The sequence below is a fragment of the Lytechinus pictus genome, chromosome 9 (genome assembly GCF_037042905.1).
Source record: "Lytechinus pictus isolate F3 Inbred chromosome 9, Lp3.0, whole genome shotgun sequence".
In the NCBI taxonomy this organism is placed as follows: domain Eukaryota; kingdom Metazoa; phylum Echinodermata; class Echinoidea; order Temnopleuroida; family Toxopneustidae; genus Lytechinus; species Lytechinus pictus.
In genome coordinates, this window is record NC_087253.1 from 13,679,655 (window position 1) to 13,706,720 (window position 27,066).

At 37.6% G+C, this 27,066-nt stretch overlaps 1 protein-coding gene across 1 annotated transcript in view; it reads right to left on the reverse strand.

The window, feature by feature from the left end:
* Window positions 1-266: 266 nt before the first annotated feature.
* Window positions 267-27,066, reverse strand: part of LOC129283881 (uncharacterized) — a 30,140-nt gene continuing 3,340 nt past the window's right edge. The window contains exons 2-8 of the mRNA XM_064105075.1: window positions 15,878-16,023; window positions 12,219-12,340; window positions 10,498-10,660; window positions 9,001-9,137; window positions 7,737-7,868; window positions 5,165-5,405; window positions 267-2,412 (exon numbers count right to left, since the gene is read on the reverse strand). Coding sequence (XP_063961145.1) covers window positions 2,274-2,412; window positions 5,165-5,405; window positions 7,737-7,868; window positions 9,001-9,137; window positions 10,498-10,660; window positions 12,219-12,340; window positions 15,878-16,023 — 1,080 coding nt within the window. The 3' untranslated portion in view covers window positions 267-2,273. The remainder of the gene's footprint in view (window positions 2,413-5,164; window positions 5,406-7,736; window positions 7,869-9,000; window positions 9,138-10,497; window positions 10,661-12,218; window positions 12,341-15,877; window positions 16,024-27,066) is intronic.

The following is a 27,066-nucleotide window of genomic DNA, read 5'->3' on the forward strand; positions in this document are numbered from 1 at the left end:
CTGAGCCAAAAGTGGGGGGGGCTGACCATGCAAAAAATCACAATCGTATGGTCATTTTTGCGTTTTTGTACACGGTTTTGGAAAAAAGTGGGGGGGCTTCAGCCCCCCCCCCCCCCCCCCGGTTCCGCGGCCCCTGCATGATAACACTCAGTAATATGTAATACTAACATGTACAATATTTCATTTATTCAGAAAATAACAAATGATCATTAATTACAAGTACTGACTCCAACATGAAGCTCCAGAATTTTAGGTAAATTTTTTTTGCTATAAATACAATATATCAAGATCCATAACAATGTGAAAGACATTTTAGACGTTTACAGTTACAAAATTGATGGTACTAATTCAGGCACCAATAACATTGGAAGATATTATCATGTTTCTGGAGTCACCGGTTTTATCATATGCGTGTATGAAAAACTAGACTATTATTATTTTTCATTATACAACTCATGCAAAGATTCTTGTCATTTGATTGGTTGAAAGCCATTCAATATTTGATCCATTTTGTGCTGCATGCAAATTTTAATCTCCATTGCACGGCAACTCAGAGAAAATGGATTGCCAGACAAATGCAAATATATTTTAATTCCATCTGCATCTTTTCCTTCTATTGTCAAATAACACGATCTACAAGAGTCGTATAAAATGATGCATGTTTTCATTCGTCCATTATGCGATCTATCCACTCTCGTTGAGACTGTGTTCAATGCATTGCAGTCGGCCTAACAGCTTCATGCAATGGATTGAACAGAGCCTCAACTCGAGTGAGGATAGATCGCATAATGAACTCATGTGCATGCATCATTTGTATATTATATTTTCTGATGTCATAAAGGAGTTGCCCTCTCTCAGTCGATGACCCGGTTGCCCCGAAACAATTCTTCACAATCAATTGTAGGGCTACATTTGGTAAATGATTGCATTGGAAATCATGTGCAATCAATCGTACATGTATAAATCAACTGTGAGATCAATGACCAGGTTCTATGTTACAGGGCACTGGGTATTATTTCATGAAGCGATTTGTCAGCAGCTTTAATTGACATCAGTTATAAGCTACTGAAATTCTAGCGTCTGATTGGCTGAGAGCAGATTTTTGAGCAAAACTCACTGACAAGGTGCTGATGTGGCAGTGTCCTTTGATAAGGCATAAATCATCATTAATGCATTCCCACGAGAGGACTTCATGAGTATCTAATCAGATTGAGATTAGACTTTAATAAATCATTTAATTTGCGTAATGTTTAATTTACAGCAATTTTACTTTTGCATATATTTCAACTCAATCTTCGGTTCAGACGTCAACTTAAGGCATATTTCCAGAAAGGCACCATGACCGCACATATCCAAATGATATTATGGATTTTGGGGCACTACATCGACAGTATGTCTAATTCAGTTTGTGAAATTATCATTAAATCTATGCAATAATGAAATATTATCCAACTTTCTCACCTCAAATAAAATAACAAAAATATGGCAAACCTTGTTTGTAACAAGTACTCATAAGTTAATAAGAGCAGCATCAGGGTAGTTTGATAAAAAGGCAGTGGTATCACAAAGACTAAAATGAGAGTTCAATTCATTTAATTCCTAATATGCCAGATATATTATTTTGCTTAATTAAGTGAAGGAGAATTATCTATGGAGGATGCATGGAATTTATGCAACGTGGGAGGGGGATGACTGCGATTGCCACGACAGTGAGGTGAATCCAGCTCCACCGTCCACAGCGACAAAACAGGCTATAAAACTTTGGACTATTAATTGACTGCCATATTACACACTAGCGAAAAACAAGATATTACATTCATTTATTATTCCGGTTGTACAAATTGTGTTGTTCTCTGCTTTCCAGCACTGGACAGGTGATTCAATATTATAAGACGTGAGTGCTGCGGTGAGGTTTGAAACACGGATCTCCTGGTTCAAAGTCCGGAGGCTTATCTACTCGGCCACAATACCTCTACAATTGCAGATTTGAAGCTTGGATTTACGTTTAGCTTAATGTGCGTATTTTCAGCAGGAGCAATGGTCATAGGAGCAAATTTCATGAAAACGAATGAAGACTGAAGCTTCTGAAAGTTTCCATGGCGAAGAAGAAAGAGTGTAGAGAATTCGAAGTACACCATGTATTGTCTTGCGGGCATGTGTTGGTCCTGAAAAGGACCATCCAAACTCTACGTATTGACAAGTGTGTTCTTGTCGTCTTTAGGAGAATGAGCAACAGTTGTTACAGCAGGCTATATATAGGCAAATGAAATCTCTTATTTCTGTTGAGCTAGGGCTTTGATCTCCTCGCTGAGAACCTTGGTGATGTGTATAGCTTCTTGGGCCTCGTCACCTCCGATCTTCTCCAGAGCGATGTGAGCCGCCTCACGAACATTTGATATAGCATCGTTCCTCCTGTAGAAAGGAAAAGATATTAGATTGGATTAGATTGCCTTACATTAGCGTAGATTAGATCAGACTAGTTTAGATCATAATTCTGATCTTCTCCAGAGCGATGTGAGCCGCCTCACGAACATTTGATATAGCATCGTTCCTCCTGTAGAAAGGAAAAGATATTAGATTGGATTAGATTGCCTTACATTAGCGTAGATTAGATCAGACTAGTTTAGATCATAATTCTGATCTTCTCCAGAGCGATGTGAGCCGCCTCACGAACATTTGATATAGCATCATTCCTCCTGTAGAAAGGAAAAGATATTAGATTGGATTAGATTGCCTTACATTAGCTTAGATTAGATCAGACTAGTTTAGATCATAATTCTGATCTTCTCCAGAGCGATGTGAGCCGCCTCACGAACATTTGATATAGCATCGTTCCTCCTGTAGAAAGGAAAAGATATTAGATTGGATTAGATTGCCTTACATTGGCTTAGATTAGATCAGTCTAGTTTAGATTATAATTCTGATCTTCTCCAGAGCGATGTGAGCCGCCTCACGAACATTTGATATAGCATCGTTCCTCCTGTAGAAAGGAAAAGATATTAGATTGGATTAGATTGTCTTATATCAGCTTAGATTAGATCAGTCTAGTTTAGATTATAATTCTGATCTTCTCCAGAGCGATGTGAGCCGCCTCACGAACATTTGATATAGCATCGTTCCTCCTGTAGAAAGGAAAAGATATTAGATTGGATTAGATTGTCTTATATTAGCTTGGATTAGATCAGTCTAGTTTAGATTATAATTCTGATCTTCTCCAGAGCGATGTGAGCCGCCTCACGAACATTTGATATAGCATCGTTCCTCCTGTAGAAAGGAAAAGATATTAGATTGGATTAGATTGTCTTATATTAGCTTGGATTAGATCAGTCTAGTTTAGATTATATTTCTGATCTTCTCCAGAGCGATGTGAGCCGCCTCACGAACATTTGATATAGTATTGTTCCTCCTGTAGAAAGGAAAAGATATTAGATTGGATTAGATTGCCTTACATTGGCGTAGATTAGATCAGACTAGTTTAGATCATAATTCTGATCTTCTCCAGAGCGATGTGAGCCGCCTCACGAACATTTGATATAGCATCGTTCCTCCTGTAGAAAGGAAAAGATATTAGATTGGATTAGATTGCCTTACATTAGCGTAGATTAGATCAGACTAGTTTAGATCATAATTCTGATCTTCTCCAGAGCGATGTGAGCCGCCTCACGAACATTTGATATAGCATCGTTCCTCCTGTAGAAAGGAAAAGATATTAGATTGGATTAGATTGCCTTACATTAGCTTAGATTAGATCAGACTAGTTTAGATCATAATTCTGATCTTCTCCAGAGCGATGTGAGCCGCCTCACGAACATTTGATATAGCATCGTTCCTCCAGTAGAAAGGAAAAGATATTAGATTGGATTAGATTGCCTTACATTAGCGTAGATTAGATCAGACTAGTTTAGATCATAATTCTGATCTTCTCCTGAGCGATGTGAGCCGCCTCACGAACATTTGATATAGCATCGTTCCTCCTGTAGAAAGGAAAAGATATTAGATTGGATTAGATTGCCTTACATTAGCGTAGATTAGATCAGACTAGTTTAGATCATAATTCTGATCTTCTCCAGAGCGATGTGAGCCGCCTCACGAACACTTGATATAGCATCGTTCCTCCTGTAGAAAGGAAAAGATATTAGATTGGATTAGATTGCCTTACATTAGCTTAGATTAGATCAGTCTAGTTTAGATTATAATTCTGATCTTCTCCAGAGCGATGTGAGCCGCCTCACAAACATTTGATATAGCATCGTTCCTCCTGTAGAAAGGAAAAGATATTAGATTGGATTAGATTGTCTTATATTAGCTTGGATTAGATCAGTCTAGTTTAGATTATAATTCTGATCTTCTCCAGAGCGATGTGAGCCGCCTCACGAACATTTGATATAGCATCGTTCCTCCTGTAGAAAGGAAAAGATATTAGATTGGATTAGATTGTCTTATATTAGCTTGGATTAGATCAGTCTAGTTTAGATTATAATTCTGATCTTCTCCAGAGCGATGTGAGCCGCCTCACGAACATTTGATATAGTATCGTTCCTCCTGCAGTAATAAAAGGAAATTGGATTGGATAAGATCACCTTATATCAGCTTAGATCAGATTTATTTAGATTACATACATTATCATGATTAGATTAAATCTGATGTAATCAGGTCTCTTCCAAGTTTGTTTCATTTCGTTTCATTTTGTTTCGTTTTGTTGCTTTGTTTCTTTTCACTTCCAATCATTTCATTTCATCAGTGAATTTAATATATGATTAGTCTGATTTGATTTGGTAGATTTTCTTTTTATTGTTTCATATAATACAATTTGACAAAATTTGATTAGATTTGATTTGATTTGATTTCAATTTATTACTATTCTTCCATTGTCATAGCATATACAATGTTCAAAGTTTTGGAAAAACATTTAAATCAAACAATACACTACTGTATTAAATGCAAATAACATAAAGGTAAACATGTACATTCAATTTTTATCAAATTAAAGGGAGATATAAAAGCATGGTCATTCAGTCAATGCCGAGATCAGAAGGGAGGGGTGATCATGCCCCACCAAACTACCCATTCTTCAATACCATCTCAAATAGCCCAAACCTTCTTGGTTTAGTGGAAGCAGGCCACATATTCAGCCTTCAATACCCTGATAGAACTTTCAGCTTACCATAGATTGACCAGGCTTGGGACAGCTTGCTTTGCCCTCATATGACCCAGAGCTAGACAGCAGCTCTGCCTCACGAGACGATCCCGGTCTTTCAGCAGACGGAGAAGACGGCGGATCACGCGGAGGTTCTTGTTATCGGTGACACGGGCCAGGGAGAGCGTCGCCACGGCCCGGACGTTGTCGTCCTTGTCAGCGCACAGATCCATCATGGCCTCCATTACAGACCTTGTGTGGAATTTAGCTGAAATTATGAATGAGGACAAGGTAAGATGGAATAAAGGTGGTCTTTCATTTAAAGATAAATGCCAGTTGTGACGGTGATTTCAAAATGAGTTTGTATATAACAGGACCACCAGAGTGTCTCTATGTATGAATAAAAAATATGTGCTTGAGAATTCTGCAAGAAATTATGTAATTGCTGAGAAATTATAAAAATAACCATGACATTCCAGGTGTTAGCCAGGTCTTTTTCCAAGTAATATTAATACACTGTCCCACATGTGCATATTTGTGTTGGCGATCCTCAGCATGATCACACTTCAGTTTAGATTTCATGATTTCAAAGAATTCTGTTCATGTAAATGTACCAGATCTAGATCTGAATGATAAAGTGACGATTAACCTTGGCTTTACAGACTTCCTAATGAAACCAGTCTTTACTGCAAATACTTTAATTAATCTTTAAGGCAAAAGTTAATAAGATTTTGTTCATAAGACAGAGAAAATAAGAAGCACCATTCAGTTTATACTCTAACCTGAAGAAACAAAATTCCTGATAAAAAGTTTTTCCCAAAAAGTGTTTGTTCAAAACCTGAAGATGAATGGATGAGTTAGGTCAAGAAAAATGGTGTCTCCCATTAAAATATATACTCAAGGTTTCATATACATAAACACTGTCAAAAACTTTCAATGAGTTTCCCCGGCAAAGGAAACAAGTAGAATGAATGAAAAGTCTGGGGAGGTATTCATCAAAAATCTTGTATGTCAAGTAGACGAATCTGACAACTTTCCTTGATTTTGATTACCTGAGGAGCACTGTTACTATTGTGACTGTTGGAGAAAACAGGACTTGTCGGATAAAACCTCTTTTCATGACATGTCCCCCCCCCCCCCGGCCCCATTTGACTGACAATGGGCTACTCGGATCGGAGTGAAATTTTATAACATTTTGAATGGTTTATTTTTTTTATGTAGTTGTATCCTGGGAAGTTTTCTGCATGGAGGGATTAATCTGTAATACCCCTATTACAACAACTCGACAACCATGCATTTCTACATTGATTTTGAACATGTCCAAAGTCCATGTAGCAGGAGCCCTGTCTGAACAGAGCGTAGTAATGACGCAATAAGGACCTTCTTAGGAACTACTAACAGCACAGGTATAGCGGTCGCAGACAGAAAGTAGCAACTACTCTGTCCATGTCTACTGAGTGGCCACTACGCATATTCAGCTGTCGCTACGTCCTCTTTATGCCGGTGTTACATCAACTCATCATTATAGAAAACTTCATGAAGTGCTTGCTACATTATTGCTGCACTGCAAACATTCATGGCAGGTCTTATTCATGCGCACACCGGGAAAAGGGGTATGCCGATTTCAAGTATCCACTATCAGTTCTATTCAAGTCATGGATATGCACAGGCACAACATGCTTATTCTCCACCAAATTGCTGCACATTAACAGATTCAAAACGATCAGTTGGCACTGTTGTTGATCAGAAGGCTTACAAAACATGGCAACAATGGTCTTGCTGAATGCGTCCTTGGTTGCATGCCGAAAGACAGTTCAGATCGGCAATTATTTCTGACTGCTAGCTAAACTGAGAATGGAAGTTCAAAAACCATTCTTCAATTTCTTGAGATTGTTACCTGACATGTTTGACGAACTCTTCTCAATAGAGTTGGTCCTATAATTACCAAACAAAACACCAACTGCAGGAAAGCATTGGAACCTGGCCTGAAACTCTCTGCAACTATAATCCGCTTAACATCTGGTCACAAGTATTCAGCCCTCTGGTACGACTACAGAGTCGCCCCCTCCACATGTTCCGCCTTCATACCAGAAGTCTATCAAGCCATTGTCGATGTATTGAAAGATGAAATAATCTCCTGTCTAGTAACACCAGAGGAATGGCATTCACTTGTTGATGAATTCTTGAAGAGGTGGAATGTCTAGGCGGTTACCTATCTGACCTCTGGAGTGTGAATGAAAAAGGTGCTGACTTGCAGGATCATTTTTTTTTCATGTGACGAAGACCACGAGTAGCAATCGGCTCGGGCGAAGCAAGGACACAGCGGGAACCGTTTTGACGCCACATGGACCACGTCTGCACGCACAATGCATTCAGTGGGAACACCACAACGCAACATGCACTTCGCAAGGATGTGGCGAGGACGTACCATGCATGGGACAATATCACATTTTACGAAAAAACAACGAAGTTGGCGCTACTTCCTCTGCCTTTTTTTGTCTGAATTTCAATGACGTAGCCAGAACTTCCGCCAGTGTAATGGGGCTTTATGGGTATGAGTCCAAGTGAGAAGGGGAGAAAGATATTTGTTTTATCTTACCGAGATTTTGAATGGCATCAATCCGGACCGTCGAGTCCATACTGAAAACTTCAAGCATAGTGTAGCGTTCCAACGCTTGTTCTTTTACCCGCTCCCAGAAGTCAATGCGCTCCTCATCTATAGTACAGAAATCTATTGAAGGAGAGAAAATAGTCAAAATGTCAAAAATGTACCTCAATTCAACAACACGAACGTGTCTTTTTCTTTTCTTTACATTATGAAGTGCAGGGTGACAAAAGCAGCAAACAGTCCTTAAGAATGAGCTGTATATGCATTCAGTTGTTTCTCCTAAAGGCCTGGTCCCAGTGCACTTTGGATGCAAAACATTTTTTTATAAATTGCCATCCTTTGGAAAAGCTACGCATCCGCTGTGTACTACTCATTGCATACGTGTTTCATAAGTCCATTCATTCTGTTTTCACAAATATTTGCCAATTTCGTCCAGTTCTGGAGCAGATGAAAACGGACGGAGCCACTTCCAAAATTTTGCTCGTCCGCTTGTCCTTTATACATAAGTTTTGTGTCCACCAGCCACTGGCGCCAGGCCTTAATGCATGACAAATATCTCTAATCTTGCTTGGAAAAAAAATTGTGCTTTGTTTTCAATTTTTTCTCAAATGCTGGTATATTTTTCTCTCTTTTCTTCATTTTTTTTAAAGTAAATTTTGTGGAAGTTGAAAGTTCAATACTCTTCAGAGCATGAAACATCCACCAGATATGATGTTCAACACTTGGTAAGATACCAGCTAGAGGGTCTACCAAGGGTCACCTTAGAAGTATAAGTAGAAAAAGTCTCCGGACTTTCAAACAGAGGGTCGTGGGTTCAAATCCCAGCCATGGCGTAGTTTCCTTCAGCAAGAAATTCATCCACAGTGTGCTGCACTCGACCCAGGTGAAGTAAATGGGTACTGGCAGGAAGTAATTCTTCAAAAAGCTGTGTGCACCTGAATAGGTAGCCTAGCTTAGCCGGGTAGTAATAATAGCAGGGCCCGCTGGGAGAACAGTTTTCGAAATGAAGTGGCTACCATGGGTAAATATACCGTTATTATTATTATTAATATTATTATCATTATTAATATTATTATTATTATTACTATTATTATTATTATTATTATCATTATTATTATCATCATTATCATTATCATCATTATCATCATTATCATCATTATCATTATTATTATTATTATCATTATCATCGCTATTATCATTATTATTATCATTATTATTATTATTAAAATTACCCGTTTATTCTCTCTAAACTTACACTCATAACTCTCTTTCGTAATGACATCTTCTCTTTCTTCATCCAATTCCTCCTTGAGTACAGGTATTATCCATTCCAAGGTCACCCCAATCTTGGACAGTTCTTCTGTACAGTCTTTCTTGAAGGCCGTTACAAACCTGTGCAATAAAAAAACATTAGTCCCAGCAACAAAAATTGCGTACATGTACAGGCAAAAGACAGCAATAATGTACACATTTATATATGAATTCCCATTCCTGGGCCCTGTCTTACAAAGAGTTACGATTGATCCAATCAATCGTAAATCTATGGAAATCCATCAGTGTCATAATTTTTTCTACAGGAAATTTGCAAAATGCCCTTTGTAAACAAAGGAAAACACACCAAATTGTCAAGAAATCAATACATTTATGGATATACATTCATATCTAGAAATTTTTTTGAACAAACATGCATTTTATATGTTGACCTGCTGGCTTTCCATAGTTGCGATTGATCTGATCAATTGCAGCTCTTTGTAAGACGGGCCCCAGGTGGGCATTTCATAAAGATGCTTGTAAGTTACATATGGCTTAAAAGGGAATCTAGCCTTGGTCATAAAATGTTGCGTTGAAAAGAAGAAAAATAAATAAAACAAAATGGTGAAAGTTTGAAAGAAATTGAAAGAGCAATAGGAAAGTTATGACTGATTAAAAACTTAGATCCCTAAGACTACGTAGATTTCACATTGGCAACTGGGTAAGTAAATGACAAGGGACAAAGACAACTTTCTTTAAAGATAAAAACCAATTGTGGTAATGATCTCAAAATGAGTTCCAACAGAATCCAACGAAATTACCACCAAAGTGTTTTTATGTATTGTGCCAAATATCTCTGGAAGAAAATGCAGAATAGCTGAGAATTTAACAAAAGAAGCACAGAATTTCATCAAAATTAGTGTCGGGCATTTTTTGAAGCAATATTAATACACTGTCCCACATATGCTTTTCTGCGATAGTGAACAACAGAATTATCGATTTTGAGCAAAGATTTCATGATTTTACGAAGGAAAGTTTACATTACTGTACCACATCTACATGTAGATGTATAATGATATTTTGACAATTAACCTTGATTTAAAAGACTTTCTCATGAAATAATTGTTTGCTGCAACTGTTACCTTTAATAGGAACTACATCAACACCCATGAAAATCTTATGTGTATAAGTTACCACAGCAAAGGATCACCTGTCATTCGTAGATTAAGTCGCTCGCAACTTTACAAACTTCTTTATGAACATCTTTTGCTTAATCATAAAATTCAAAAACTTTGTACTTTGTTAGATTAGATTTTGATGACATTTTCAGCATTTTGCTCAGTGGATTTTACTCTAATAATTACTTTCGGCCTGGATTTTCCCTTCAACAAAACTAAGGGGCCTTCAAGGGTCATTTGCACTTGTCCACAAATGCAGCAATCTTCAGCAAAGTGAGTAGCATAGGCTGAAACAACGAAGAGTGTTTTACATTTCAACTTACTCTTCAACTGCTATTGATTCTTTGTCTTTGAAATGGACATCCCAAAAGTCTTCTATTTTGGCTTCCGGAGGAGGCAAGATCTGATGGACGTTCAGTCGAGTCCGCGTCTCCTTTCTTATCAGCTGTCTTGGCTTCTTCTTTGTACCACCTTTCTCAGTTTGGTCTAGAAAAAAAAAGTTGTTAATAATAATATACAGAACATTTACATAGTGCTTAAAATAATGTTTCTAAGGGGGTGTTGCAAGAAAATAATTGCAATCAATTGCAAATATTCTGTTGCAATTTTACAACTGATTGATCACTTTTAACTATAGCAAATCAGATCACTCCTTGTTTCATGGAGCAGATTAGCAATCCATCGCAAATTTGCAATTAATTGCACGGCATATGCTTGATTTCAGGAACGAAAATAGACTTGCAATTGATCGCAAGTTTCTTGCAACGCTTCATAAGTGTTGCATACTACTACCCCGGCTTTACCCTGATCGGGTTTCCTTTTTCCCCAATCAGGTCTCCTTTTCCCCCAATCGGGTCTCGACGGCATTGCTCTAATCGCCACAAGATGGTGCTATGGCAATACTGCCAACTCATGGTGAAGACCCATGGTTTGTAAACAAATATGACTGCTGACACAATGAAAGGGAATATATTGTATTATATCCTGCATAAATCAAATCCTGTATGCTGATTGGTTTAAATAGCATCATGTGACCAAACATATTCTCACTATTTTGCGATGATGTCGAAAATGAAACGCCCACCGAAGAAAATGTGCTATTCCGTGACGTCAATGATGGAGTAGTCGACTATTCCATCATTGACGTCACAGATCACGATGGCGCAAGCACTAATACCCGTTCTGCGCACTGAGTGCGTAGCTAAGCACTTCAGGAAAAGCAGGTCAGTCAGCGCCGCGGCGGCTGGTTTGGTTCAGATTTTTTAAAAAAAGATGAACTAAGATTACAAGAACAAGATTATCAAGATCTAGTGATCTAACTTATTAAAGTAGGATATAAAACAAATATACCAGGCCTTTATTTCGAAAGTATAGAGGGAATTATTCATCCTCGGTTGTACTGGCAAAATCACTATTTTTCCCTCGGGCTCGGGAAAAAATAGTAATGCCAGTCCAACCTCGGATGAATAATTCCCGCCATACTTACTCAAAGCCTGGTATATTTGTATATTAGCTTTATAGTGGCTGATGAAGCGAATGATGAAGATTTGTGGTTTCCTAAACCACTCAACATTGTATTAAGCCTGGTCACTGGATAAACCAGGAGCTATTGCATAAAAGTTACTATTAAAGCAATTTTGCCAATCTTTGATTTGCTGATGAGCACTGTTATCATGGAAGTTACCTAGTCTGCAGGCACAGACCCTGATTGAAACTTTGATAAGCAAGTGTATCTCCACACAAAGACTAGCACATACAAAACTGAGCGAGAGGGCTTTCAGTACACAATTGATGGGTAGGCTGCACATTCAGACCCTTAACTCGAATGAAGGGTTTGCACAGCAGACTAGTACATGTAGTTACCGATGAATAACAAAGTTACTATAACTTTTTTTTATGCAATGAGGGAAAGGTCGCGCATACCAAATATGTGATCAGCATTGGTAATATCACTTTTAACAAAAGTCCCTGCAAATAACAGACTAAATGGTAGGTTTAGACTTTACTGAGTCCAAAATAGTTATCAGTTAAATTACAGACTTACTGAGTTCATCGGTTATCTCTGTAAGCTTCTGTTTGATGCTGACGGCTAGCTTGTCAAAGGCACCCTGAAAATCATCTTCATCGGAGAAATCAAACCACCTGATGGGAGCCAGCTGCAGTCGCCTGTAGGAACATATAAACAAAACAACTGAGCAACACTGTTTGTTGTGTCTCATTGACTGTGTGTTATACATTGTAAATATCTAGTCTTAAAATATACCTATTGAGATAGCTATTATGATGATAATAATAATATGCAGCATTCATATAGCGCTTAATATAAATGTTCCTATCGTTGCATACTATTACACCGGCTTTAGCACGGCTACCCTGATCGGACACTCAAGCATTCAAGGAATTCCTTCCTACCGTGTACCTATTATTAACTGGGTATGGGAGCAGAGAAGCAAATGTAGATAAATGCCTTGCCAAAGGACACAAGTGCTGCGGTGGGATTTGAACCCCGGACCTTGTGCTTCAAAGTCCAGAGACTTACCCACAACACCTCTACAGTTACACATAGTCAGTGAGAGACAACATACATGTACCTCTATTAGTAATGCATATAGGATGATTTATCCTATAATTCAATGTGATGCATCTCATTGACTGTGTGTAATAAATGACAAGTCTTGATATACAGTGCGTATCAAAAAAACGGGACAGTTTTGAAAAGTCTATAAAAAATTTGTTTCAAATAATTATATCTATATTTTGATGTTAATAGATGCTCTTAGATCTAATCTTTCAATGCCATTTTAAAAAATGAATTTTGTTCACGCTTGAAAGAACACGGGACGTTTTTGTCGGGGGCTCAAAAAGAGGCTTGCGCCAAAATGGCAGAAAAGATAAATTTGATGATTAGACTTTTGGCTAATCAGCAGACTTCCTCTTATTCTTTTCATTATCTTTGCCATAATTTTCGAATTATGCTGTCAAATTTCATTTACAAATTTATTAATTTACCTGAATTATTTTGTTTTTCATTTAAACTTCTTTAACCTTTGAATTTTCCTTCATAAGTAAGAAAAGAAGACTTTTTGTCAACCCAAGTAAGAAGATTTGCATTAATAATTGGGATAATTTGTAATTATTCAAATCATTTTATTATAAGAAACAAATCATGTTATGGTACCTATAAAAGACATGAATCCTATTTTCAAGGGGTTATTGAATCCTTCACGAAGTTTAATGTGCTTGACAGGATAAAAGGGAAATGGTTCATGTCTTTCAATGATGTATTGAGTCAATTTAATGGAGCAAGATATGGCAGATCGGGTAAAAAAATGTATTAAAAAGTTGTGCAGCGAGCAAGCAAGAATTTCCACTTTTTATTTAAATATTCTGAAAATGATATCATATTTCTCTTTCTATGTTTTCTGTTATTTTCCTTTCCACTTTTTTTTTCTTGGTCATGATTTTTTTATTTGGGGGAGGGGTGGAGCACCACGAGCCCCCACCCATCAGTATGCCACTGTTCAAAGGCACCATAACTTTTGTAGCATACAATGAAATTTGAAAAAAGAAACACGCTCTCCCATACTTCGGTTTTAAAAAAATTGTTCTTGCCTAAAGAAGGAATATTCAAAGCTAAAAGAGAACATATCAAAAAGGAACAACATAACTATTCAAGCAAATAAGTAGATTTGGAATTGAAATATGACCGCATAATTCGAAAATTATGGCAAAGATAATGAAAACATTAACATGAAGTCTGCTGATTAGCAAAAAGTCCGACCATCATATTTATAATTTTATGCCGTTTTGGCGCAAGCCTCCTTTTTAACCCCAGACAAAGACATTCCGTGTTCGCTCAAGCATGAACGAAACTAAATTATTTTAATGGCATTTGAAGGATAAGACCTCAGACCAACTATTGACACCAAAATATAGAGATCATAATTTGAAACAAAAATTTTATAGACTTTTCAAATCTGTCCCTTTTTTTTTATACGCACTGTATACATAATTTTTAGATAACTATGAGTAATACAGAGGACAAATTAGACTTTAATTCCTTTGGTAACATAATCATTGTGAGATACATGTATGTGTATGGAGTACTAAATAAATGTGTTATCATTCAAGTGGGCCTATAATACAAGACTACTGTACACTGCTCAGAATGTGGCATTGTGGGTATTGAACCTAGCCAGATTTGAGTAGAGTGCTTTATAAGGTGGGGCTATTAAGGCTGGTTTGTAATGCTGTTTCAAACGTAACATTTTCATGTTACAAATTAATTTTGAAAATAGATCTTTTGTTTTGTACTCTTTACACAACCTTTTCTTACCGGTAATCTTAAACAAAAAACCCAAAACATGTATTCAATAATATAACCCTTATAAAGTACACTTCTTCCCAAAGGCCAAATTCATCTACAAATGAATTCATGGCACATCCTGATAAAGAACTCAATTTTCTCTTTAAAACCAAATATGAAAGTGAAACTTGAGATAAAGTAAATCTTATTAATGGCTACCAACTGATAGTATCCTAAATTACAGTACATTGTTCACCAGTAATACAGAACTGAAACCATAGTCAGACGGAATACAATACAAGTATTTATATAGCGTTCTTCACAATGCTTGTATCACAGCGCTTTACAAAATGAGCAAAATCTGAATTGTGAAAGAAAAAAAATAGAAAATGTGTACCCAGTCAAGTTATGAACAATGCATGATACATGTATTTTTTTTCACAATTAAGTTCTGTGCAAATACTGGTCATGCCATGCTTACTTCGCATGACACCAAACTAGTGTGCAATGTGGTGTGAAACACTATTGTCACACAAACGAAACTGACTGCAAACTAACTGATGGTACAGTACATGTACAGTATGTCATTGGTAATGACATAATAGTATGGTTTATTTTCAATTGGTCTAATGCCAATTCATCCAATTACCAACTCATCTGCTATCATTTGGTCTACCATTGGTTCGTCCACTATCCATTTTGTCTAATAACCAGTTGGTCCAAGCGCCATTTAGTCCATATACAGTACCATCTTGTCTATTAAATTAGACTAAGTGTTAATTGGGCGAAATGAATGAAAACAAAATAGATATTAGACCACCTGGTTAGATTAAAAGGCAGGTAGACCATGTGATGAGTGGACGAGTTGGCAATAGACAGATTGGTAATTTACCAATAGTTTTTACCAGTCTGGAATTGGTTTTGCTGGTACAAGGCATAATGTAAATGCAGGCAGGGATCATATTATATTCATTACATGTATGATTGTGCTGCAAGCTCAGTAAACATTTTCTTTTCTTCAATTGTTTTTAATCTATTAAAATTTGACAAGCAAAAAAAAAAACGGTCTCAAAACAAATTGTTGGGTCATTTTCCATACATTTATCCAATTTGACACACTACTAGAATTCCAGGGGGTGCTGCCAATGTAAAATAATACACGCAGCACCCCCTGGGAAATCTTAGGGGTGCTGAATGCCACAATCCATGACTTCTGTAACTCCTTCACATAATTGAGACTGAATCATGCAAGGGAATATGAGTTTACTGGAAACATCCTAGGCCAATGCCAATTTTATAGTTAATGAGTTTAAATTCTCATCTAAACACCAATTCGTACATGGTCACTGATTGTTTATCATTCTTGCCTTATGCTGTTCAGACGAACCCGTACTTACATGCCAAAGTCCATGACTTCTGTGACTTCCTTATGATTCTGAATCATGCAAGGGAATATGGGTTTACTGGAAACATAGGCCAAGGCCAATTCATCCTTGCAGTACTTAGACGTAGCAGACTTGGTGCTTAGGAGTGTGAGGAAGAGCTGAGAGAGATGGAAGACAAAGATTCATTCGATGTGATGAAGATGCAAAATTGAAATGAATGAAAATGAAATGATGGATAAACAAGTTGGTTCACAAACTACAAGTCTAGTCTGATTTCACTATCGATGAAATGCAATATGACCTTGTGACCCCTAGATGACCTTTGACCTTATCATCCTCATGGACACTTGTATGGTATTACCCAAGGATCATATGTACCAAGTGTCAACATAATCGATGCAGAAATAAAGAAATGAGAGCAAGTTTAACAAAAAGTTCAAAAATGGATGGACATGACCTCATATCATTTGACCTTTGACCCCTAGATGACATTTGACCCATTACCCTCATGTGCACAAGTATTGCCAAAGGATCATAAGTACCAAGAGTTAACATAATTTGATGCAGAAATAAAGAAATGAGAGTAAGTTGAAGAATAACTTTAACATTTTTGTAACATCATTTCAACAATTGCTTCTTTTTTAAATGCTTGTGATGATTTCTTATCAATATCATGTCAAAATGTGGGCACTCAATCAGAACAAATTTGTACGGTACTTTAAAATGACAAAATTTATCCAATAAAACGCATTTTCATTTTGTATTCTCAATTTCAATTATCACTGTTTTAGGTCATTGACATCTACATGTAGTAGTGACATGCACTTTTTAGGGGATTTACCTATTAAAACTTAAATAGGTTTACGGTTTGTGTTCCCAATGCAAAATATCGATTTGGTTTTGGGAATAAGCTAAGCTTAGCATAATGTGATGGAAGTTTATTGTCTGTGGTTTTCACTAACAACTACTTCGAATCCATGCAAGCTCATCAGATAAAAACTGCTTTATTTCATGAAGTGATTTCCTCTATTAAAGGTAAATTGTGACATTGGTTTATTTCAAAACTTTCTTTTAGATTTCACTCTTCGCTTTTCAAAATACTCATAAACAAGTTCTGAGTCCATAAAATGTATTGCATTGGCCAAAAGAACTGTTTTTATTCTCAAAAAAATATATAAAGAAGAGAAATTTTGCCAAGTGAGCTTTCTTTTGATGCAGATTTTGAAATTGATATAAAAAATGAAGAGCGCCACCTTGAGACCAAATGACATCAATACCTGCTCATGAATATTCATATCCATCGCCTCTGCGCTTGTCTCACGTGCCGATCTGTATACAGTACAGTATCGGATTGAACGGCGGAGTCTGTTTGCGACTTTTTCATTCATATCCTGTAGGCGCGCAGTCCCTCGACGGCAAATTAAATAACTTGGAAACAACCAAGGAACTTTTTTAAATGACCATCATAATAATTGTGATGTTATGCACGTTGTTTTTCAAATCGCGGAGAATAGGTCCTACGTACATCTTGATATCTGGGCAGAGTACCAGGTACCGAGAGACGGCTTCCTTCCCTTTCCTTGCTTTTCATCTTTGCTTCGTTTCTCTAGCTGTATTTTTTTTTTTTACTTGTCCAGGGTATGAAGGGAGGGAGAATTATGGTTGCTTGTGAAAGGGCTATTCTTATTTTTTTTCCCGTTTTTTATTTCTATTTTATAATTATATTTACATACGCATTTTTGTTTCGATTCCGATTCACTGAATTGTTATCAATTTCTTCAGGTTCTGTATTTTGATTTGTTCATTATTATAACGTGTTGTAACATTTTTTTTAAAGGAAAAGGAAATCATTTTGTATTGAACTAGCTTTGCCGCCATTCTTCATTATTTTGCTTTGTGCGTTATATAGGCCTATAAGATGCTCTTTCTCTTCCAGTGATTATTTGTCAATATACTGCCTCAATGTATTTATCACTAAAAAATGACAAATACCGCGTGGCCTATGCCTTTTTTTTTAAACAATATATTCTGGGGCGGATCCAGCTTTCACTAATAACGGGGCCGGGGTGAACAATATTTTCATCCACATTTTTCCCGATCGATCGGCAGCTCAAAGCTAGTTTTTGTTGGAATCTATAGTCGTAACAGTACTAAACCCTATAAAAAATGCGAGCGTGAGGTATTATTTTCGGACTGTGTATTGTGTCCTGAAAATTGATCTGAGCAATATGATCATTAAACAAGATGCACACTGACGGATAAGGTGCTCAAAAATTTGAATAAGTAAAGGCCTATTTAGTTCCCTTGTTCGTTTTACTATAAGCCCTTCAACAATGTTTCCGTGTTTTGTATTACATTGATCAGTTAATATTTCTTTATGTCTCATACTATTTCGATATGAATTATACCTTGTCATTGTACTTGTTACTATGATTTTATATACTAATAACTCTGAACTTGTGAACCTGTTTAACCATGACTGAATGAATAAATCAATAAATGAATTGGTATAGATGAATAGATGTTCCATCGAACAGGCAATGCGAACACAAAGCGCGGGCTAAATTGTTTTTATACATGTGTAGTGACATGATTGGCTCCCACCCCTCCCCAAGTCTGAATTCCCCTCACCTTTTTTTATTCATTCTTCCTCTTATATTTTGCCCCCCCCCCCTCTGCTTTCGTTCATATTACTTTGCGCCGCCAATATTGGGGGGGGGGAGGGGCGTAACGTCGGCCTCCTGGATCCGCCTATGATACCGGTGCCTAGGTCTGTATGTTATAACCATGTAACATCGATCCCCCTCCAAGTTTCTCTTTGCATTTTTCTTTTCAACTTGTTATGGTAGTATACTGAACAAGAACAAGTATGACGTCTCCTAGGTGCCTCTCCCTCCACCCACTCCTCCTCGGTCCGCTGCATGTGCTCGGATAATAAAATTACGTACTTATCATGGTGATATATATATAATAAAATTGCAAATTTTATTGCAAAAACTGCATTACTCGTGAATTTGTGTTTCGCATTTCTGACGTCTTATTAAATATATATATATATATTCGAGGACATACAGCTAGGCGGAACTATTTGGGGGAAGGGGTCTTCCATCTCTGTGTGATTCCGAAGTTCCGATGATGGTTCAGAGAATGTACTTCATGCAAAATCACGTTTTGGCATGACCTCTCAGCACTGGGCATATCGACGGACAAAAAAATGCAAAAATGTGATGGATCGAAATGGTAAAAAATATATATTTTAAAGAAAACCATCGTTATAAAATGCAGTCATACCAACATATTTTTGTTAATACCAGTTTGAACTTAGATAAAAATTATAACCCGAGGCTATATTAGCAGCAGGGGCGGCGGAACCGGGGGGCGGCAGGGGCACTTAACCCCCTACATAAAAAAATCCCAGTAGGAAAAAATGCCTTTTTTAAATGGAGAGTGCACTTATTTCAAAATGATGTACATGAATGTCCCTTTTCAAAATAAAATACCCTTTTTGAAGTCAAACGATACATTTTAGGTTGGAAATCACAAAATTTTTGGCTCGCGCTTCGCGCCCACATCATTTATTTTTTAGGAAGGCACTCACTTTGTTTTGGTTACAACTTGTGCTTATAATGTTCAATTTTCAGGTTTAAATGTCACAAATCTTCAGCTCGCGCTTTCCGCTCGCATCAATGGTACACATTATGTTCTTGGTTTCAAACTGCTTAGAATATCCAGTTTTCAGGTTGAAATATTACAAATTTTCGGCTCGCCGCGCTTCGCATCAATTATTATTTATTAAGACACACAATTAAGTTCTTGGGTTAAAAAAGTGCTTAGAATGTCCAGTTTTCTGGTTGGAATATCGCGCTCGCGTCCATTCTTCAATTAGATGCACATCTTTTTCATAACAAAATTGCTCGGAATGTTTGATTTTCATGTCTTATTAGTCATGTTAGTACAAGCAATGTCTAGAATTTATAGCTCGCGATTTGCGCTCTTAACACCTCGCAAGAATGCTCTTTTAACAATAATTTGCGCGATTTGACCAAAAAGCGGCGAGTTTCACAACTTCAGATTTGAAAATGTTCAAACTGCTTGCTTGCTACGCTCGCTCCCGGAAAAATAAAGCCTAAATAGATATTTTATCAATCAGAAAAGACTTTAAAAAGGTTTTGCTCAATTAATTACTACAAAACGCACAACTACTTAACACAGATGATAATCTCATGGTGACGATATAAGTTTGCATAAAAAATGCAATTTTTTGCATATAAGTGCCTTTTTTCGCTTTGTCCCCCCCCCAAAAAAAAAAAAAAAAAAAAAAAAATTGAAAATACGTTCCGTCGCCTATGATTCCGTCACCTATGGCACTCGCTGGTATTTGAATATATCATCATTTACACCCTCTCAAAGAAAGCAGACTTACTTTTGCCCTTTATTTTGCCCACAATGGAACTTACAGGAAAGCATATCAAACAGGATGCAAATGGAGGTCTATTCAGCCGGACGTTATTATACGCTTTGGAGTTTGGATTCTTGTTTGCCTAGAAAACGTAAAGTATTTCAAGAGTTTTTATATTTTCATTACATCTTTGTCCTTATTTCTCTATATCCGTAGCTCTACCATGCGCGTATTCGGGGGCGCCAAAATAGGGAGAAAAGGGAAGGAAAGAAAAGGGGTTGAGGTATTGCTGTTTGACATGGGGGGGGGGGGTGGATGCGCCGAATTGATGTTCAACCTAGAGTATGTATATAGCGGGTGCCGAATTTATGTTTTGCTTAGGGGCGCCGAATTGATGTTCGACCTAGGATGTGCCAAATTGATCTTCATCCTAGGGGGGGGGGGGCGAATTAATGTTTTACCTCGGGGCGCCGTATAGATGTTCGACATAGGGGCACCGAAGGGCACCGAAATGATGTTTAACCTTGGGGATGGGGCGCCGAATAATTATTTTTCCTATATACGGTTGTCGAGTTGCTGTTTGACATATAGGGGCGCCGAATTGATGTTCAACCTAGGGGGTGCCGAATGGATATTCACCACACGCCAATTTGATATTTGTCTCGGTGCATCAAATTCAGGTTCAATTTACCTAGGGAGGGGAGGGGTGCCAAACTCATGTTTGCTCCCATCAATTACCAATCATGTTCATGATTACCAAAAGTGCCTAGAAAGTCCTAATTTTAGATCAGAATATAAAAACAAATTCATCCTACTCTTCGCATTAATTGTTTAGTAAGGTGGCGATCCTGTTCATGGTAAGATAAGTGCTTAGAATGTCTGACTTTGTATCAAAATATATAGATTTTTATTCAGCTCGCGCTTCGCGCTCGCATAAACTGTTTTGTTACTGATCATCCTTTTCATGATAACCGAAAATGCTTACTCAAATGTCCAAATTTTAGGTAAGAATATGAAAAAAATTTCATCTCGCTCTTTGCGGACGCATCAATGTTTAGTTAGATGACAATCCTGTTCATGATTACCAAAAGTGCTTAGAATGTCCACATTTTAGGTCAAAATATCAATCACTTTTTAAGCTCGCGCTTCGCACTCGCACAAATTTACGAGGTCAGAATATCAAAAAATTTGAACTCGCGCTTAGCGCTCGCATTAATTATTTAGCTATATACCCATCCTGTTCATGGTTATAAAAAGTGCTTATGATGTCCAGTGTTGGATTGGGAATTCAAAAATTGTCAGTTCGCACTTCGTGATCGCATAAAATGTTGATAGATACTCATCCTGTTCTTGATTGCCAAAAGTGCTCATAGATTTTTTTCCCCTCAAATTTTAGGTCAGAATATTAAAAAAATTCAGCTCACGTTTCGCGCTCGTATCAATAATAATTGTTTAAATAATTCATATACATATCATGTTCACGGTTGCAAAAAGCGTAGAATGTTTGATCGGAAAACAGATGAAAATATCCCCCTCCCCTATTGGCGAAAGCTGGATCTAGCCCCGGTTAAGAAATTACAGCTCCCGCACATAATTTTAGTATGGTCTACCACTCTGATGAAAAGTTGAACTAAATTGAAACCCCAAAACGCTTAAAAATTCTATGCTTTCTGGTCGCATTTATTCTTTTCAAGAAGTGGATACAACTTTGATCTTTTTTTACATGGACACACTATGGACACATTTAAAAAAATGGTCTTCGATTGCCTTTTTCACGTGGTTGTGGAATAAGACAATTCAAAATGCATTTAGGCACTTTGATTGCCTGAGTGGTCGGGTCGGGGTGCAATTTTCCGAAAAATTCACAGGGGCGCAAAAATAGTGACCCCCTCGTGGTGCAAAATCCTGGATATGCGCATGTCCGTCGGGCATCGTTTCCACTTTTGTACCTCTTTATCTATACCGGTATGCAGTCAGACCGCAGGTCCCTATGCTAATGAGCAAAAAGGCCAGATTCATCCAAATCATCTCGTGGCTGAATCCTCCTCCTTGCAAAATCTCGTGATTCGTGAGATTTTCTTTCTCTAAGAATTTACCTGTTTTAACCTCAAGTTAAATGAAATATTATTGCACCATCAGATAGAGTAAAAGTTACTCTTTCATATTGGTCATTTATTTTGTATACAATATTTTGTTAAATAAGTAAATTTCTGGCCTGAAATTGTGCCTCAAAACTGAATTTTCTTCCTCTGTTTTCTTTTGCAAATTGTGCAAAACTTTTTATTTTGAGCCTCAATGATATCTATATCACCATAAAGCTGAACTTCTGTACTTTCTCACAATGCCACTCTTGATATGCGGCACCTTTTAATCGGGTCAAGATCACACTTTTCCCACCAAGGTACAAGACGAGATTTCTGAAATTTTGTACTTGCATGAAATCCAGAGTTCTGATTGGCTGGATAAGGTTCACAGAACAACAGGCGCGGGGTATTTGAGGAGATTACCACATGGGAAGTGTGACCTTCCCACGAACCCAGGCACTGGAACCGTTGGAATTTGCCATTGTGTGGTCTTTTTGACCAATCAGAGTGCAGTATACTTGTTTTCAAGCTGCTTTATGTACTTGGCAAATGAAAAGTGTGATCTTGACCCGATTAAACCAATTCTTATTTTGAAACCTATATTATTTCAAAGCATACATATTCAGCTTTATCATGATATAAAAATCATTTGGGCTCAAACAAAAATAAAGTGTGAAAATAGCAGCTTTTGTCAGGTGAAAATATTTATTTTGTAGCATATTTTAGATCAAAATTTTAACCTATATTACAAAATCTTTGAATAAATCCAAACACATGACCTGAAAGAATGATTCTTCTTCTTTACAATGGTACCAAATTCATGAAATTCGATGCATAATTAGAGCAGCAATGACCGAATGAAAAGAGGTGTTTTGGTCCGCATCAAGCTCATTAAATATGCAAAACATCTCAAGTCATGAATATTACTTGGATGAAAGAAGCCACTTTCTTGGGACCTGCAGTCTGACTGTATGATACTATATAAGTCCATGGATCAGTTTACTTCCATTTCGTCTGATGCCAAATCGTCAAATTGCCAACTCGCCTACTATCATTAAAGTCTACCATAATTATGTTCATCCACTATCGTCTAGTAACCAGTTGGTCCAATAGCCATTCAGTCCATATACCATTTGGTCTAATTGGACAACGTGCTATTGTGCAAAATGAATGAAAATGAATTGGATACTGGACCAAATAGTTGTTCGACGAAATATTGATGGACGGAATGGATATGGACTAAATTAAATCAGACCATGTGGTGAGTGCAAGTTGGCACTTGGCAGTCGACGACTTGGCAATTTACCAATGGACCTACTAGGCCACTAAATTGAACTTGTCCGAGTGTGCCATAACACCTAAACTGCAGGCTTTCTCATATCCGATACCCCCCCCCCCCCATCCCCGCCACCCCAAGAAAGGGAAGGGGGGCATGGAGGAGAGAGAAGAAATAAAGAAAGAAGTAGATTGTTGAAAGGGAATCAAAATAATATGAATCAAAGGGAAAGTAAACGCAATATCATACTCTGTTTGAATCGCTTCTCTTTCATGGAATTTATATTTTGAATAGATCGTTTCATTTCAGTCTTTCTCATTATTTTACTTTCAACCCTGTATTTCATCAGCTTTACTATCAAAAGCCTGCGTAGCGAATTACAAAACGTCCCATCCTTGTTTCACCACCCATGACATTACGTAATTATCATTTTATTATTATCATGTAATGAAATTCATACTGTGTTTACACGCTGCATCTGCTGTCAGTTTGACTACCTTGTAAATATTTATTTACAAGGTAAAGCTTTTTTCCAAGGTAATATTTATTTACAAGGTAAAGCCTATTTCCCCACTGGAAAATAGCTTTAGAGCTTTCGTGGGTCATCCTGTGTAAGCCTGTTGTTTTTAATGCTACTGTATATATATTATGGTGACTTGCGAAATAAAATCAATCAATCAATATTTTTTGACGATATCCAGTTGAAATCAGTGGCGTTCAAAATAATGGGGAAGGATTGGGGCTATATGGATTCCCAAATTTGTCACGGCCAATACAAAAAGAAAGCGAGAAGGGGAACTAATATCTGAATATTATGTCAAAATCTATCACCGATAAAAAATGATTTGTGCCCGACACATATATCTGGCCCCTTAATTCATATATTTTACGTTTATTATTTACGCCAATAGTTCAAGCAAGGTTCCTAACATCTTTCTGTATTTTTCGATGTTTACACAATTCCTAGCCTTGGGTTGGGGGTTGTGTGTATTCCTTATGTTCGCATTTTTTAATGTTATTTTTCTATTTATTTCAATATTATCCTCTCCAACTTTATTATGGTATGACTATTCAAGGAATTATAATTACTCGTTTGCTTGCATGCTCCATGACCGCTTTGCCTTCACTCCGGGGGGGGGGGGGGGGGGGGGGGGCACTTACATTGACGAGTGGATACCATGCGCGACCCCAAAAACACGTAAAAAGGATGTCTTTTTGTCAAAAACACAAAAATATTAAAAAAAGGGTATCTATGTTGCTAGGAAAGCTACGTGTTTAGGGTAATATTTTCGGGGATGATGAAACAAAATTAAAATGTTTTATAAAGGATGTCCATTTTGCCCCAACACGACGTGTTCAGAGTCCGACTTGCGCGAGTTGTGGAAGGTGCATGGGGCCGTACTAAACCAAAATAATGATGTGTAAAGGTAAAACCAACGACCGACGGACCCGACATAACAATAAAATATCGCTGTACATGTTTAGGGGTTCATTTCGGGAATACTTGCCAAGAGTATCGTTTTGTTTCCAATACTTGTTAAGGGTCGGTTTGAGACGCCAATACTTGTTAAGGGGTGCAGTTTGAGAATATGGAAAATACGTGTTTGGGTGCTTTTCGAGACCCCATGGTCGCGCATGGTATCCACTCGTCAATGGAAGTGCCCCCCCCCCCCCCGGCCTTCACTTCTCTCAGTGCGTATTCAGAACTATTACTATCTCATTGATCCCCCTGGAGTTGTAAAAAACCCATAAAGGCAAAATATTATATTTTCATCGGCAGCACATGTGCATTACATCATCATAAATTAAGTACATCAGGGTCCATGATCAGAAAAAGCGTATACCCATTAAACCTCGCCAGATGGGGCTTGCCCCAAAATAACAATTTTATTTTTGTCTCGTTTCGAAATTTCATTTTTATTTTGGCTGCTATATGCTTCAAGCACATATTTGCTTACTGTATATAGTTTGCCTATGCATTTTACTCATTATATATATATTTTTTTATATATTGTATTTCTCCAGTCACTACATATACGATTGTCACTTGTATTATGATCATGTCTCAAGCATTGTAAATTTGTTTTGTATATTATTCCAATAAATGCAAAAAAATCCTGCAAAAAAAGCCACATCACCACATAGTTGAACCATTCCAACTATTTATACGATCAATACGATCGCCTCGACTGATCTGATACGATTAATTATTCCGCGATTATAATTAAGGCCCTTGGAACCGGGGGTGCAAAGCACCCCCAAGATTTTACAATGGGGTGCGGCGTGCATTATTTTCCATGTAGGCAGCTCCCCCTGGAATTCTGGTATAGGTGTCGAATTGGATAAATGTAGGAAAATTACCAACATTTTGTATTGGAACCTTTTTTAATGTTTTTCTTTTGCTTTGTCAAATTTTCCTCAGCACCGCCACCAAAAAAAAAATCGTGACAGTGTGAACTTGGCACTTTTTTTTTCAATCATAAAAAATGATTATATTATTTTCCCGCATGAGTTTTGAAATATTGACACGTCCGCCAGAATCTCTTTGGTCCTAATATGAAGCATAAATTTCCACGTCTATAAAACAACAGTTATCATTCGTTTTTCCTATAGTTATAGCAGGGAAATGGGAGTTACAATTCCATTGATAAATAAGTCTAAAATGTTATGCCAATCAAGATGCAAGTCCCGGATGCAAGTAATGTCTTTGTCCTGCTCATGTCGCAGTCATTAGTGTGTTTTCGCCCAGCGTCGTACGACGCTATCAACGACGTAGAACGATCTCTTGGTTCGTGCGTCCGTCGCGCTCAACTCTCGCTTGTAAGCAGTTTCGCAAATCGCTGATCGCGGCCGGATCGACCGGAAGTATGTAGACTGCATGACGTCACCACTACTAGGGAAAATCCCGCGCCCGCGCTCTATGAACTGGCTGTCGGCGCGGCTCAGCTCAGCTTGCTCGCTCTACAAGCGATCTGATTGGCTGTTGACGGCTGTTGACAAATCCTACGTTCTAATGCGGACGCCCGCTAATTTGCGGAAGAACCGTCCGTGATTTGAGCTCAAGATCGCTTGGGCCTCTGTTTCCATGGAAGTTGGCAATTTTTGCACACGACCCTTACGTTCTACGTCGTACGACGCTGGGCGAAAACCAGCTATTCACATTTTTTCAACGGTTGAACTGCTCGTGCACACTCTGTATGCGTATAGGCCTTTCCCGGAGGCCTTTCTTCCTCTCATTTGTTGCTATAAAATTTCATCTTTTTATCAATTCTTTCTACTTGTTTACTGTCTATGAAGGGGTAGCAAGTTGATCTCCCATGGGGTGCCCCTATCTATTGCTGCATCATTTGTATTCATTTCTCTTTGACCATCCATTTCTTGGGAAAATACATCAATTGGATGATATATTTATATATGCCTATCCATCCATTCTTTCAGTCAT